The sequence below is a fragment of the Seriola aureovittata genome, chromosome 6, assembly GCF_021018895.1.
Source record: "Seriola aureovittata isolate HTS-2021-v1 ecotype China chromosome 6, ASM2101889v1, whole genome shotgun sequence".
Taxonomy (NCBI): domain Eukaryota; kingdom Metazoa; phylum Chordata; class Actinopteri; order Carangiformes; family Carangidae; genus Seriola; species Seriola aureovittata.
The window spans coordinates 21,054,554-21,071,384 of NC_079369.1; the positions used below are offsets into that span (position 1 = coordinate 21,054,554).

Below are 16,831 nucleotides of genomic sequence, written 5' to 3' on the forward strand. Positions count from 1 at the left end.
GCAGGCATATGAGATGCTCGGTGTGTACAAGGCGCTGCTGTGTCTGCATTATTTAAGAGCTCTCATTAACCTGAGCCTGAAACAGACTAAATCAATAGTCAACACAGAGGCACAAAGCATTTCACGGCGCTATAACTGCTCCCCATGCAGACTTCAGGATCACGGTGAGATATAATTGCAAAGGGGGGTTAAATTCATTCAGCAGAGCGATAACAAACTGCTGTGTCTAGGTCAGGGATCACCTGTCCTGCATTGATTTGGCCTGAAACCAGACGTGTTAAATAGAACATTGATCATGGTCTGTGAGTTTATGTGATATGGCATGTCCTCTGATCGCTGATAGTCCACAGGGTGCTTTGTTTATGTGAGGAATGTCACCTTAAAGAAGAATTTAAATGTTTTGCTGGTGAATCACACATGCAAACAGAATAGACACTCAACAACCTCAAAAAAAGAAAGGTTCACATTTAAAAAAAAAGAAAAAGCGTTTATCTCATGAGGTTTAAACCAAATATTTTCCTCCAGGTCAGTTTATTGTGCACTGGGTAATATCTGACAGCCTCATTGGTCTTCATTCGTGTTCATGAGATCATGATAAACTTTGTCGAATTTCATCAACTTCATTTTCAACTTTAATTTTAGCACAGTACCCAACACCTGCGGCAGTGCAATCCAGTCAGTACATCAAGTACGACAGCAGCAGTACGCCGGGATTCATTTTGATTGACTCATGCAAACAGATTTATGTCATGCTCTGAAAAGAGATGCTAAGCTGTCTCATTGCTCCTTGACTGTTGTAGGATACAAAATGCAGAGAAGCAAAGAATTAGATAAATTGACAGCAGGAGGATCAACTGAACATCAAGTAATTCTTTGTCCGTGTTTATGTCAGGTCAGATCACTTTTATATATAAAGCCCAAAATAACAACATTTCGTTTTCGTTTTGACGTTACTTCACACTGGTAGACTGAAAGGTCTGGCGAAGAGTGACTGAAGAAGCGGAGCTCAGCTACTGCAGGGCTGATGAGATGATGAGGAGCAGGTGCGCCGGATGAAGCAACGAGGAGGAGGGGTTGAGTGAGCGAGGAACGCCACGCCCAAAAGAAGTTTTAAAGACCCTTGGTTTTAACAGTTGTACTGTTTAGCTGTTGATCTGAGCTGAAACCCCAATATTTACGTGTAAAAAGTGTCATCCTCGCGCTCTCTGTAGGTATTGTGTGCTTTCATTACCTGCGTGCAATGAATCTTAGAAAGGATCCAACGGGTGGATCCTTAGTGGCCCAGGAAAAGAAGACATCATTTGAAGGAGACTCAATCAGTCTACAAATGCAGCCTCGGAAGGATGCAGCCTCAGCTACAGAGAGAGAAAACAGAAATCACAAGGAAAGGGGAAAACAGCAGAAACACAAGCAAAAGGGGGAAACACGTGAAGCCTCGACCAGGACCATGACAGGTGGGGCGTTTTTAAACTCATCATTGTGCTTTAAATAGAAACCAACACATTCAGACCTGTGAAAGGGAGGGGAAACTGATTGTGTATGGGAAAATCACACTGTACACCTGCTTAATAAGTCAGAAATATTTTGTGTACTGGCCTTTTGACTGGTATTGTATATATTCTTTATTAAAAAATACTGATTTAGTCATTATTTTGCCTTGTTGAAGAATAAAACATGAAAAACTGCTATGAATGTGTCCTCTGTACAATATATTTTCATTTTCTTGATTCTCTCGAACTCAACTGCACAATTAGCGTCTGCTTAGATGATCGGTACTATATACAACAATGAGAACAAAATAAATAAAGAGGTTCCTGAAATGGTAACTATAGAAAGAAAGAGAGTAAGAAAGAAAGAAAATCAGCACGATGGAAGGAGTGAACAAAGGAAGAATAAAGGACAAGATGGACTGAAGGGCAGAAGGAGATATTGAAGCCAACAGCACAAAGTATCGACTCAAATGGACCGTGAGGGGGCAACTTCTGGCTCCTGGAGGATTTTCTTCAGGTCATCAAGCATCACATCATGGAGATGCAAATGTAACTATGGTCACGGCTTTATCTAAACACCCACCCAGAGACCCAGAGGCAGCCTTACTCTGTTCTTCTCACATACACGACTCATTCCAAACTCAAATTCCTGTCTTAATTTGGTTCTTTCCCATTGTCTCTCTCTTTCACTCCGTCAGACTGGGCTGAATACTCAGCAAAATATAAAGCAGGGCCTTACCACGGCCACGACCATGACTTCCTGCAGAACCAAATGAAGCCTGTTTATATCTTCATCAAAACATCATATCCTTATCAATTTGTTGTTTAAAAATCTGAAGGTCTCTGACCTGATAGGTTTTCTGCTTCACTATCTGATTGCATGTGGCTTTTCTCACCTCTCGCCCCCCTCACCTGTTCAAAAATATCACTTTACCCTGGAAGGAGAAATCAGTTACCTGTTTGAAACCTATATAAGCTGGGTGGTTTCACGATGGCACCCTCTCTCTCAGCCCTCCCAGAAGCCTGGTGCCTTTTTGGCACCAAACTTGGTTTTGTTTGTTTTTTGGATTGTGTTTCATTAAGGCCTCAGTTCATGTTTTCAGTAATCGGTAGTGTAGGTTAGCATAGGTTACATTTTTAATCGCATCCATCACCCACACTTCACTACGATTCCATATGTTCAGGTTTGCTTATGTTAATAAATGTCTTTTTTACTTAAGTGATTCCTATGATGACCTCCCTTCTTTGTTATGCTGTTGAATGAGTCGGGCATAACATGATACAAAGTAAAATATTGACTTTTTACTGTAAATATATTGTGATTGCACTTAGAACTGTGCAAAACTGTTTCAAAGGGCTGATGAAAGTGGTCGACTGTGAAGTCTCTGAACACAAACGCTGCCTCAGCTTCATAAAGAATGCAGGGGAAAAGTGGAAAAGTAGCTTTCCACCCTTTGCCACCACTGCTTACATGAACCTAATAACCATACAGTGCATTCAGAAAGTATTCAAACCCTGTCACTTTTTTCACATGACCCCATAATGACAGTGAAAACAGAATTTTTCTTTTAAATTTTTGCAAATGTTTTAAAAAGAAAAAAACGATACTGAGTGATGAGGATGAGAAAAAAATATTAAAATAATTTCAGCATATTCAGTCAAATATTAGCAAAATTTGACTGAACTCTTTGTGAATGCACTGTAGGTCTACCGGATTGATCTGTCAAACTTTAATCTCATATTCTTTACTAACAGGCGCTTCCTGACAATCCAGATAATTTCTTCAAACACCGTTCTTCTAGTCACATTTGTTTCCCATGTTTTCAGAATTTATCAGATATGACAAGACTTCCAGCAGCTCTATCCCAAGGCAGCAGGAAAACGTTTTGAAAACTATGCTGCTATCAGTGACAGAGTCCTAATGAATGCTCAGCGAGAGGGAAACTGCAGTTAGTGCTGGATGACATTAAACTAGGTAAGTTTCAATATTTCTTATAGTAATACTGTATGTCATAATCTGATAATCAAAATAACAATTGAAAGACAGAGTAGATATTTATTGTAAATCAGACTTTTCTAACTTGTTATGCAGTTGGTACAGTGGCTTGCAAAAGTATTCATACCCCTTGAACTTTTCCACATTTTGTCACGTTACAACCACAAATGTAAATGTATTTCATTGGGATTTTATGTGATAGACCAACACGAAGTGGCGCATAATTGTGAAGTGGAAAGAAAATGATACATGGTTTTCAATTTTTTTTTTTTTTACAACTAAAAAACTGAAAAGTGTGGTGTGCAAAAGGCCCCCTGAGTTGATACTTTGTAGAACCACCTTTTGCTGCAATTACAGCTGCAAGTCTTTTGGGGTATGTCTCTACCAGCTTTGCACATCTAGAGACTGAAATTATTGCCCATTCTTCTTTGCAAAATAGCTCAAGCTCAGTCAGATTGGATGGAGAGCATCTGTGAACAGCAATTTTCAAGTCTTGCCAGAGATTCTCAGTTGGATTTAGTACTGGACTTTGACTGGGCCATTCTAACACATGAATATGCTTTGCTCTAAACCATTCCAATGCAGCTCTGGCTGTATGTTTAGGGTTGTTGTCCTGCTGGAAGGGGAACCTCCGCCCCAGTCTCAAATCTTTTGCAGACTCTGACAGGTTTTCTTCCAAGATTGCCCTGTATTTGGCTCCATCCATCTTCCCATCAACTCTGACCAGCTTTCCTGTCCCTGCTGAGGAAAAGCATCCCCACAGCATGATGCTGCCACCACCATGTTTCACGGTGGGGATGGTGTGTTCAGGGTGATGTGCATTGTTAGTTTTTCGTCACACATAGCATTTTGCATTTAGGCCAAAAACTTCAATTTTGGTCTCATCTGACCAGAGCACCTTCCTCCACATGTTTGCTGTGTCCCCCACATGGCTTGTGGCAAACTGCAAACGGGACTTCTTATGGCTTTGTTTCAACAATGGCTTTCTTCTTGCCACTCTTCCATAAAGGCCCGATTTGTGGATGTGCACGACTAATAGTTGTCCTGTGGACAGATTCTCCCACTTGAGCTGTGGATCTCTGCAGCTCCTCCAGAGTTACCATGGGCCTCTTGGCTGCTTCTCTGATCAATGCTCTCCTTGCCTGGCCTGTCAGTTTAGGTGGACGGCCACGTCTTGGTAGATTTGCAGTTGTGCCATACTCTTTCCATTTTCAGATGATGGATTGAACAGTGCTCTGTGAGATGTTCAAAGCTTGGGATATTTTTTTTTATAACCTAACCCTGCTTCAAACTTCTCCACATCTTTATCCCTGACCCGTCTGGTGTGTTCCTTTTAGGGCTTCATGATGCTGTTTGTTCACTAATGCTCTCTAACAAACCTCTGAGGCCTTCACAGAACAGCTGTATTTATACTGAGATTAGATTACACACAGGTGGACTCGATTTACTAATTAGGTGACTTCTGAAGGCAATTGGTTGCACTGGATTTTATTTAGGGGTATCAGAGTAAAGGGGGCTGAATACTTTTGCACGCCACACCTTTCAGTTTTTTATTTGTAAAAACAATCTGAAAACCATGTATCATTTTCCTTCCACTTCACAATTATGCACATAAAATCCCAATGAAATACATTTACGTTTGTGGCTGTAACGTGACAAAATGTGGAAGAGTTCAAGGGGTATGTATACTTTTGCAAGCCACTGTGAATATAGTTTTTCTGCCTTTGTACTGAGAAACTTGTCGCTGAAGTTGGGCTGTAGTTGAACGACCCGGAGCGTTTGAGCCATTTTTGGATTCACGATGTCCAATCTTTACTCCAGCATCCTCGCTGTTATAGGTCCATGTCTCCTCTGCTTCCCTCTGCCTCTCTGCTTTTCTCTCCTTACTCTGTCCACCTTGATCTGTCGCAGTCCCAAACCTATGCTCTTCAAACAGCCTGTAAAGTCGGCAAACAAACTCAGTCCTCCTGAATTTAAAAACCTGGCACATGGGTGTTCAATGCTTAAATGTCTCTCATTATGATAAGCTACATAATCGACACACTTTTAGGTACCAATCAACACCAGGGCAGAAAAGTCAGAAATACTGCTTCAGAAATATCAATGGTCATATATATCATCACTTAAAGTCTTCAGACCCACCACTGAGGACTCACACAGCTCATTTATTGACATGCAGCCTGTAAGTGAAAGCAAAATCCATAAATGATCAAATTCAATTGTAAATGTTAATAGGTGCACAAGAGGCGTTGAAAATGTTCTATATTTTTGAGTCTGGTATCAGGCCTCACTGATGCATCACAGTCTTCCTGCAAAATTTAGCATCTCAGAGATGCTCCTCCTTGAACACAACTTGACTTCTTTGAAGGAAAATATAAAAAAATAAAAAATCCTGCCCCAGTCGAACCAGCCAGGCCATGCAGAGTAAAAGCCTGCGGCGTAGATTATAGACTTTTCATCTGTTACCAAAGTTTACATTTTTTGCATAAAAACCGTATTGGGACAAGTTAAACTATGTAATTTTTAGTATCAGCAGAGACTCCTCACTCCAGTTCATGTCACTGGTCCTCAGGCTGTTTGTGTTGCTGCATACAGCAACACTTTTAATGCTGTGCACAGCATAGAAAAAGAGTCCCAAATAGAACCTGATTGTGTCTAATATGATGAGGTTAGGAGTGCATTTATTTAAGCAGACGATTGTTCCGTCTTAATAGGCTTGACAAACTCGAATACTCTCTAAGGTGCAGGTTAAGCCTCCCTTGAATAAACTGTCAGCTTAATGGCCCCTGCCTTACGCTGATAACTGCCAAGGTGTCTCCTGCTCTTTGGAAGGAGGTGGATAAAGATGCTAAAGTCTTTTTGTAAAGGCACCATGAAACATAGCCCAGTGTGTTTTTATTTCTCTCTTTGAAGTGAATTGTCATTCAGCTCAGGATGTTCTTTGAAAATACACCCAGCCTCCAAACTCCTCTGTTTTCTTTTTGTGAACTTCAGCACATTACATAAAGTTGGAGCAGCCGCCTTGTCCTTGAGTGAAACTTACAGGTTGCCTGCCTTTTCTGTTTTGTTTGAGTTACTTCACAAGTTGATTGAGGAAGCCAGTCATGGAATGAGAGGCAGATAGCGGAGGATGCTCTGGCAGGCCGAATGGTGGGAGCCAAGGAGTCTGTCAAACCCCATTTTTGCTACAAAAATGGAAGTAGATGTGCACAACTCTCGCTACAACCGCAGGACGTAGAAGAGAGTGCGGAGAAGAGGAGAACGTGTGACGGGAATACCAGAGCACCGTGTCACTGCTGATGACAGTCAATTTGTCTGAGAGTCAAGGGGCTTTGAGAGGTGCACTCCACTGCAGGCAGGAGCAGAGCTGATGGTATTAATAAGGGGGGGGGTACTTACCTGTTTTCCATGAGCATACTGTACAATACCATGCATGTCCCACATTCACTCATCCATCCATTTGTAGACCGCTCTCAGCAGGGAATTGAGAGCTTTTGTGCTTTGTTTAAACACCTTAAACAGCCTGTGTTTGTGGTTGGTTTTCTGACAAGTGACATCTTGTAGCCAAGCATATAACGACTGTTCACTCTCAGTAGCAAAAAGTCGCTGTGGCGCCTTGTTGTTCTACCCCTGCAAAAAAAAAGTCTCAAGGAGGATTGTGTGACTTTGACATAGGACACTGTGATTGTACCGACATCTTCTACCGGTCAAAATTGGTTCCATTTAAACATGACAATAATCATTTCCTGTTTTTCAACCAAGTAGTTTTACCATAGCGTATTTGTAATGCATTGACGTTGTAGAAGTAAACATTTAAGTTATTTCATGTCTAAGAACATTGCTATCAAACATAATCTTGGTTTTGAAATGTGCATTATCATTATGATGAGGGCTGAATTGAATCTTCACATATACATTTTTTGGGATGGAAATGATCATATTAAAAGATTTGCATAAATTGTGTATAAAAATTGGCAACATTTTCCTTTTTTGCGGTTTTTCCAAATTAAGTCCAAAAACTGCAATTTTCTGTACTTACATGAATATGTAATGTTTACTGAAGTCTCATGCAAATGTTGCTAGAAATGTTCTCTTATCAGACGGAAGTGCATCCTGTTCATCCTGTGCTGTGGAAGTCATGCCATATGCAGATGAACTCCATAGCTTTCATGTTATTCATTTTCATTTATTATTTCCTGCCTGCCTTTTGTATTACAGTTCCTTCTTCCTTCTCAGACACTCTAACTATCAGTTGCTCAGATGATACATCACACTGAAAGCTGCTGCCTAAATTAAAAGGGATTTTCTTTTGAATTAGTCACCCACTTGCTTTAAAATAGACACAGATATGAACAATGTAGAAATCATAATGTACAACCACAACATTGCTCTTGACTTCAGAGTCCCTTGGGACAGCTGATACAACCTTCCTTGCATAATATGGACAAACAGTCTCAGTATCTCCTGCAGCTTCCCCCTTGAATGTTAGTTGGAACGCTTGGAACATGTTTACCACTGCTCTATATTTTTATACTGCATTCAGTATTTAATATTTTCAATGCAAAATCCATCCAGCCCAGAGATTTGAAAAATTGGGACACATTGGGGACACTGCAAATATTGAAGATGTCTTTTGAAGACACCAGGAGACTTACGAATGATTTTATATCGCTTGATTACTATGATTCGCTTTTTATCCTGTCTGCATTTCTAAACTGTGGCACAGCTGCAGATTACAAATGGTTCTTTCACTTTGAGGATTGTTTTTTCAGTTTCAGATGGATTTGGTTTCTACCCACATCTTTGATAGCTGATCTTTTAACCCTTTACGATCTGACAACATCCTGAAATCCCCTCACAGGGCCCTTACTGTCCATGTTTAACTCTAAGATCAACATCAAAGGGGACTGGGCCTTTGGCATCTGAGCCTTCGGACTCTGGAATAAAAATGCTGTGTGAAAATAATATAAACTCACTTTTTCTTTTTCTCCTAAAAGTCTTTCATATACACATAACTTATTCATTACACATAACTTATATTTGATTCAGTACCTTTATGGTGATCTGGGTATCAACATTCACACTAATAAAAAAAACTTGATTCAGCACATTTGCATATGCAAATACAAACCTTATATAAGTTTGGTTTTTGAAACAATTTCCCTCGGGAGCAGAAAACTGCAGAAAACATCTGCAATTAAAATACATGAACCATTTTTTCAGTGTAGCTGCGTATAATGAGTTAATCATCGTTTGCCTGAAGCGTGGAGTGTAAACTGTGATAACTGGTTATCATGAGCTGAACTTGTAGGTGCTGTGATGGAGGAAAACCCGGGTTAGTCCTGTCAGGATCTACAGTGATGACTAGAAAGCCCTGAAGGGTCTTGTAGAGCAGAGCAGGAGTTTTTCTGGTTGCTCAGTGTTGGGCTACATTGTGGAAATCTGACAAACAAATGGTCCCATGGTGAACATGAATTGAATGACTTCTCCCTGTCTGTAATTACCCTGGGTGTAATTACAGAATCCCGCCAGTAGGGGGCATACTTTTCATACCATCTCAGTGGAGTCTGTGACACTGAACTGTATGTTACAGCTTTCCATGGTGAAGGAAACACAAGCTCTTTTCTTACACCCTACATTAGCATGAGGAGTGTATGGCTATGTGTACGGCTACTGAGGTGGTGAGTGCAGCCTAACATCGGCATCCAATCAAATCCACTGTATGCATAATCTACACTACACATGACTGAGCAAGGACAAGTACAGTAGCCTGTATTGATGTAAAAAAGTATTAGTAACTGTTGCTGCCATCTCTCCACCAAGGCTTTATCTAATACCAACATCAGATTATATTGAGTTTTAAAAGGTGAGAATTAAAATAATCCACTCTCGGTTAACCACTGTTAAAAAACACTTATCTAAACAACCTTTACTAAGTGGGAATATTTATGTGTTTCAGTGGTTCTGATTATTCACTTTCAGACTCAAAAATGGTGACACTAGAAACATCAAGAGAACCATTAAATCATTGAATTATTTAACTGTGTTATGAATAAATATGAGTGCGAAGATGACTCCTGGGGTAATATGAAAATGTAACACCCCCCCCCCCCCCCCCCCCCCCACACACACACACACACACACTCACACCCTCTCAGTTCCTTCTCTCCCCCAAGGCGCCTGCGTAATTAGTTCATATTGTATCAGTCTGGTAAAACATACAGCTCACACACATATGCAGCCTCACGGGCACATAACCTGACTGTATGTTTTAAAGCAAGCCAGCTGTTTAGCTCGCCTGCTCTCTCTAAATACGGGAAGTATTATGATAATTATTAGTTGCAGTAGAAGGCTAATTGTATTACTCGTGTTTATTTGTTGATTTTATTTTTTTTTTCATTTTTTTTTTAATGAAGCCGTTAATTAACTTATTGAAATTCTTTTGATTTTCATTTTTCTCACTTACTTTTTCAAATTATCTTCACATAAATTTGTAATTGTTTCCTCCTGAATTGACGCTTATCATGTGGAGACGTGGATCGGGCAGGATCCCAAAATCTCTGTTGAAAGATGAGAACAACTTCCAAGGTGGGCAGGGCAGGGCAGGTAGAAGTGTTTATAGGGAGGAGGGGGGAAGTTGCTTTTGCTGTAAACGGCTTTTTCCCAAATCTTTGCTCATGGGTCTCTCGCCAGGAGCTCGGCATTGTGGCCCGGTCTACCATCCGCGTGTTCTTGGAAAAAGCGTCAGAGAGCAGCTGAGAGAGGCTTAACATTTCAAACGTCTGGCGGTAGGCTGCAAAGTTTCCACCCTGAAAACACTGTCATGCAGCAGCAGCAGCAACAGCAGCAGAAGAAGAAGACTGGAGCAGGACACCGATTAGTTTTCTGATCAGTTCTGATCTGTCACCCCGGGATCGTCCTCTCAGTGCGTCGTTTCAGTTTCTGTCTGATGGAAGCTGATTTATTTATTTAAATGGGAGAATCTGCTGCAGCCTGCGTCTGTCATGCTGCAGGTGCTGCAGTGTTAGAATTTGTTGTGTTGGAGCTATTTCTGTGATTAAAATGCGTGCGTAAAACAACACCACCGCTGTACTTTATCAGCTCTCCTGACTCTTTAATGAGAACAGACAATGTTTGTTTTTTCACCAGTTCTACTTTAAAAAAAAGTAACAACCACAATCTCGTTTAATTGGTAGTATCTTGAGTTAAAATCCTGTTTTCATCTTTTGCGTAAAAGTCTGCTCAGCGTTAGCAGCAACGCACTGCTTTAAAAAGTGGGATTCCTGCGCTGTTAGTCATAGGCCTAGATGTCCTCTCAGCTGGAAGAAGGCCTGCAGCAGGAGACCACAGCAAAACCTGAAGCACCCCAATCTGAAGAAGTTGTTGACGTGACAAGTCTTGACGGATGCGCCGGGCAGCACGGAAGCCCCGGGGACGGAGGACAGAATAAAGTGACCCCGTCATCAGAGCGCCAGCAGCAGAAACCACGCAAGATGACGCGGAGCCCCAAATGCGCCCGCTGTCGCAACCACGGCGTCGTGTCGTGTTTGAAAGGCCACAAGCGCTTCTGCCGCTGGAGGGACTGTCGCTGTGCCTGCTGCCTGCTGGTGGTGGAGCGGCAGCGCGTCATGGCAGCGCAGGTCGCGCTGAGGCGGCAGCAAGCAGCGGAGGTGAGGGGAGCACAAGGGCAGGTCAGTGATGGAGAGAAGATGGAGAATAAACAGATGGGTAGATGTGACCTCCTGCAGGTGATTATCAGGGGGCAAATAGCCGTTTAGAGGCAAACAACAAAGTCTATCAAACTGCTGTGGGTCAGTACCGGAGCCTATTCTTAAACATGATACTGAATTCATATATGATAATAAATAATATATATTTATATACATTTATTAATCACCACATGATTTCCTTTAGCTGTTTTCTCAAGAGAAACGCTCAGATACATATTTTACTTTTCAGAAGTGCTTAGAAATAACGCTGGAGGTTGAATTTACACAGCTATTCTTACTTTCCATCTTTTCAGCTAATGTGTGTGACACAAGTCAGACTATCTCATGGCTGCAATAGGGGGAAGTTTGATATTATTTGTATAACAGCACAACTAGAACAGCTTGAAGCATATTTTATTTATTTCTTCACCGTGATATTCAAGTCAGATGTTGAATATTTGACTAAGGTTTTATTCACTATTTTATAGCAGACTCCTAAGTGTTATTCAAAAGAATGGAGTGAGCTGTGGTTATCTAAGTGCAGCTTTATTTATTTGCAAAGTCTTATTATGATCAACAAAATGCAGTAATACAAAGCAGTCATTGAGAAATTTGTGCCAACATCCCTCTGAGGAATGAATGTCTCAAGCTTTATTTTGTTTTGCTGTTTGTTCCATTAATAAGAAGCACAGCACCAGAAACCTGCTGCATTCGAAACTGAAGGCAGAATGTGAAATTCATAATGATAGAATAATAACATTATCAATACATATTTTAGATTACGTCATACATAAATATTGTTGATCAAATATTCTATCAAAATATAATAACTAAAATAAAAAGTGAAGTATAGAACAGGGTATTTATACACTCCTCCATACAAAATGACTTGCATTTATATCTATTGCACATTCCTGTAGTGTCTCTCTCACTTTTTTCTTTTAAATCTTAGAATCACACAGACCTTTACTTGCCTCCTGTGATGTGTTAAATACCTTTATAATGTCTCTTGGGGGATGGTCTCAGGATAATATGATTGTGTCCAAAAGTCTAATTCCTGTCCCCCTGTTTCTCCCAGGGTAAGAAGGGGGTCAGGTGTGCAGCTCCGTTGCGGAGGACAGCGTATCAGCGTTACAGCAGAGCAGCCGAGCCAAGCGTCCTAGCTAAGAGCATCCTGCAGGGTAAAGTTTAATTAACATCTCCTTTCTCATTAACAAACCTCTTTTTCTCCTAGACTGTGATAGAAAGTGCGGGGGGGGGGGGGGGGGGGGGGGGGGGGGGGGGTCAGTAGATCAGATGAAAGCCTTAAATTCAACTTCTGCATTTTATTGCTTTTAATGCACATTACATTACATTCAGGATTCATGGAAGATATTGCTGCTAGTGGAGGAAGTGATTCACTGCATCCTGACTTGTCAAACTAATTTCTTTTTTACTAAAGGGTGTGTCTTCACATGTCAGAAATAACTTTTCTCAGACAAGAAAATTGTAGAGAAACTGCTTCACATGCTGGCAAATAAAACTACAGGCGTGAGAGCTGGTTTCCCTTCACTTTAACCATAACTAATACATGTGTAATCCCACCTGCATGTACAGAGCCTTCTTTGGCTGACACTGCCTCTTGGATGTCATTACGCAGCATTAACACACATTTATTTTATCACTGTGGCTTCACTATTTGACAACAACAGACCATTACTGTAATACACAGTGTGTATTAATACCTGCTGGCTTGCAGTCAAACCCTGATGGAAGCTAACCAACTGCATAATTAAAATAATGAACAACAAAATATTCAAACATAAACACACAACAATTAACTGCTCGGAGCAACTTCATAATTCATAAGTGGATTAAATTCATATATAACAGCAGCCTGTGACTTTTCTCCCACGTTCAGGGCTGAAGCCGGTTGTGCCTCTGGAGGAGGACACTTCCTGCTGGATTAAGCCGACGCAGCGCGATCAAACACACTTCACGTGCCCCTCCATCAGCGCCCGGATGAGGAAGAGGCGAGCCTTCGCAGACAAAGAGCTGGAGAACGTGATGCTGGAGCGAGAGCTGAGACAGAGAGAGCTGCAGGGTGACCTCTCCTTCCCCTCCACAGCCCTCGTCCCCGTGCTTCACCCTCCGCACTTGTCCGTCTCACCTAGCCTCCACTGCTGCCCTCTCAACAAGGACCCCACTGCTGCAGGGGCATCCAGCTATGTGCCTGTGTATAAATATAAGCCTCTGTACGAGTGTGACCTCCAGTTCTACCAGTTCTTCCATCTGAAGAGCAGATCGTCCACAGAGGGCAACTACAATGACCTTTTATGCCGAAGCTCAGAGCAAGCCAGGGAGGACGAGGAGGTGCAGAGCGGATGGAAAATCTGCGAGAAGAAAGACAGACCAGAGCTGATGCCTCTACCATCACAGCATGGACTCAAAAATCATGGCGGCCCAGGTCTGTCAGGTCTAGAACTTGTCAAACCCCCCTCAAAGCCAACAGAAATAATGGACTCAAATGGCTCTTCATCCATCACACACTCTGTTTTTAGATCAGATCAGCCTATCCTTGGCGCATCAGGCGTCAGCACAACCAGCAGGACTTTTGATCCCAGACCTCTGACAGCTAAAGGCTGGAGCGCAGACACTCCTGCCGCCCAGGCAGGTCCTCACGCTGACTCTGTCAAGAGCCCTCACGGCAGCTCAGTCAGGACTCCCGCTGTGAGGCCATTACCTTTCTCTGTGGAGGCACTGCTGAGAGCCTGACAGGCAAATGGAAAGAGCACTTTGTTTATGTGTGGACCAAGAATTGAGGTTGAGGGTATAAATATAAAAATGGCTAGTTCTGTTACAGGTTTTCAAACGCTTTTCTTGAGCTGGATGTTATAAAGTGGCAAAAGGTGAAATATTTAAAAACCATTTTCCAGTTTGTAGGCATTTTTTTTTTCCTTATTACTTTTAATTAAAATGTAAAATCATTAAAAATATAACAATGAACAGTATATATATATATGTATTTCAATACTTGGCTACATTGATTATATTTTGTACAAATATACACTTTAACAATCTCATGTTTTTTATAGTCCTCTGTCAGCAGTCTGGTACTGAACCACTCTGCGTCGAGCCTTTCACATTAATCACATTTTATTCTCTTTTCCAGCAGAAAAATATAAAGAACTTCCACAAAACAAAATTAATGAAAAAGTCAAGAAGTGTTTCAACTTGTACCAATGCCTTGTGATTTTTGACTTTGATTTTGAAATCAAAGTCTAGTTGTGGCTGAACTCAGGGCTGCTCTCAGGTACTGCAGTGTCAAAACAAACCAGGTGCTGCTCGGAAATCTCTTTCTAACTCGTAAGAAAACTAACAATGAGAGGAGGAAATGAGGTGAGGCAGGTGGTTAGCCAAGAAGACGGTTAAAAGGAGCAAAGAGTTTCCATAAATGGTTCTACAATAGCACAGAAAGGGTTGACAGTGAAATCATCCATCTCTGATTTTTCTACATCTGTTGGATCCTTTTTTTTACCAAGTGCGACATATGTATTCATTATTTATTGGTATTTCACAAGCTCCATTGTTCTCAAAATGTAAGCCGTTGTGGCAGAGTGTAGATTATCATTACGACTGTATAAACCACCGATCATATGGCGCACTGTTTAATATTTTATACAGTATCATTTCTTCAAACGGGGAAGATGGGAAATATTCACCAAAGGGTGAGAATGGCAGGGTGCCAGCGTTGCCTAGGCAACATTGTTCTTTATAGCATTCTGAGCCTGACGTCGGGCGAGTTTGTTTGAACACGTATTTGATCTATATCCACTTTCTACTTTTTCTCTTCTCGTTTTTTTTTTTTTTTTTTTTTTTTGTTCTGTGCTGTAATCTCTTAAAGATGGAGGTCAGATACTTTTGACAACTCTGGACCTTGTGGCGTCAACACAGAGACGATAGTGCACCGCTCCGTGTCTGTTTGCGTGTATCTACCAGCATATCTGAATGCCTTTCTCCCCGTCCTTTCACAGACAGACAGAGAGGGGAGACTGGCACACAGGAAGACGAGGTTGTGAGCCTGAAAAAAAAGCTCAATATGGGCCATTGTGTTTCACTGTACACTATCTGCGCCGATTTCACAACACATCCTCTTCCTTGCCGAGAGTGCAAATTGCCATTTTCACTATGATGTTAAAAAGATAAGCATCAATCACGAAGGGGTGATAATGACTTCTGTGAAGAATAACACACAGAGGATATAAATCAATTCCACCCACCCCCCACCCCCACGGGAAAGCTTGGGGAAAAGCTCATTTATCCAGTTCTCCCATGTTTCATTCTGGGGTGTCCTCAGACGAGGCGTGTGGCGGCTTAATAGATAGCAACCCTGCTCTGAAGTGCCACTCACGTTCCACCATTCTTGTTAGGATTGTGCCAGGGACAGACAGATTAGCTTTATTGTTCTGTGCTCTTTGGAAAGGTTTGATTTGATCTTCAATTGCCAGTTGATTAACATTTTCCTTTGTGGGAAAGGGGAGAGAAAGAGAGCATGTGGGGTTGGGGGGGTTGGGGGGGTTATTGGATTCGGGCCAGAATGCTGACAAAGCAGTTTCAACAGGCTGAAACATGTTTTTGGATTTGTAGCCCCAACCCTTCTCCGTCCCCACCCTCTGCCTTTTGTCGCCCACCTCTGGCTCTCCTGCTGTTCATTCTCTGGTTGTGTCTCATTTCCATTTCAGTCAGATTGATTTCGCTCTGTTCAAGGTAGAAAAGCTTTGCTTTGGCGTTTCCCTGTAACTCTGATCTTAATATTGTCATCATACAGACTATCGGCCGCAGTAGTGGCAGGAAAGAGAGGATAAAATGAAAGAAAAGAGCTGGAGTGAGCTGGTGGGTGGGAGAGACATGACAAAGACCCAGCACAAGTCAAAACTCCATTTGTTCCTCTTCACCCTGTTATTTCAGACTTGGAGGTCCTCTTTTCCTCTTTCCCTCCTTCCACCAATAGCATTGTAGCCTTTACACATGCACTGTAGCAGAGAAATATCAAAATGATCTTTGTTTTCCCATTGCCTTCATTTCCTTTACCACGTTGCAGTGTTTACACTAGCTGTGTGCAAAAGCAGACGTGCAGGGAAGGTAAATTCTCAATCAAGGGAGTTTTTCAAAGGACTCTGACCACACTTCAAGACCTGCCTGAAGAGCCCCAGACCTCTCTACTTGCTTGGTATGATCAGTTATTTCTCCCCTTGGACAGGTCATCAGGAACATTTAGCATCAGGATTCAGTGGAAAGCCTTTGATCGTCCTGCCAGCCCTCCTCATTACAGACTGAGAGTGGACTAAAAGCACATGTCTTGGTGTGGCAAGGTCATTTCCCTTGGCACTTCTAAGAGAGCTGCTTTTGGAATTTAATAGTGTTGTTAAGGGATGTTTGAACGGTGAAAAAAGCTCTCCAGGTTGATGTGGACACATTGAGTTTCAATAGATAGAAACAGCATGGCTGCCCAAATGATTTTTTAATGATTATCCCATTGGTCAGCTCAAAAAACTGAAACTGTTTTATCATCAGAAAGGAAACTTTTCACGGATAATTTACTGAATTTACTGAACAAAACTAGCTCAATTACCCAAGAACACCCCAAATGTTCACGC

At 41.7% G+C, this 16,831-nt stretch overlaps 1 protein-coding gene across 2 annotated transcripts; it reads left to right on the forward strand.

Moving 5' to 3' along the window:
* The first annotated feature begins 10,000 nt into the window (after positions 1 to 10,000).
* dmrt2b (doublesex and mab-3 related transcription factor 2b) lies at positions 10,001 to 14,345 on the forward strand. Of its 2 annotated transcripts, none has more exons than XM_056378915.1 (3): positions 10,001 to 11,177; positions 12,274 to 12,376; positions 13,096 to 14,345. In XM_056378915.1, exons 1-3 carry the CDS (start codon positions 10,794 to 10,796, stop codon positions 13,947 to 13,949), a joined length of 1,341 nt encoding a protein of 446 aa, XP_056234890.1. In that variant the 5' UTR covers positions 10,001 to 10,793; the 3' UTR covers positions 13,950 to 14,345. The 2 variants fall into 2 exon arrangements, with proteins under 2 accessions (XP_056234890.1, XP_056234891.1); XM_056378916.1 differs by having other exon boundaries at positions 10,001 to 11,156.
* Positions 14,346 to 16,831: the final 2,486 nt, after the last annotated feature.

Bases quoted from the DNA above. Each gene is read 5' to 3' on its own strand.
- dmrt2b (XM_056378915.1), top strand. From the start codon at position 10,794: ATGTCCTCTCAGCTGGAAGAAGGCCTGCAGCAGGAGACCACAGCAAAA. The intron at 11,178-12,273 runs GTCAGTGATGGA...TGTTTCTCCCAG, and splicing joins TGAGGGGAGCACAAGGGCAG to GGTAAGAAGGGGGTCAGGTG. The intron at 12,377-13,095 runs GTAAAGTTTAAT...TCCCACGTTCAG, and splicing joins AGCTAAGAGCATCCTGCAGG to GGCTGAAGCCGGTTGTGCCT.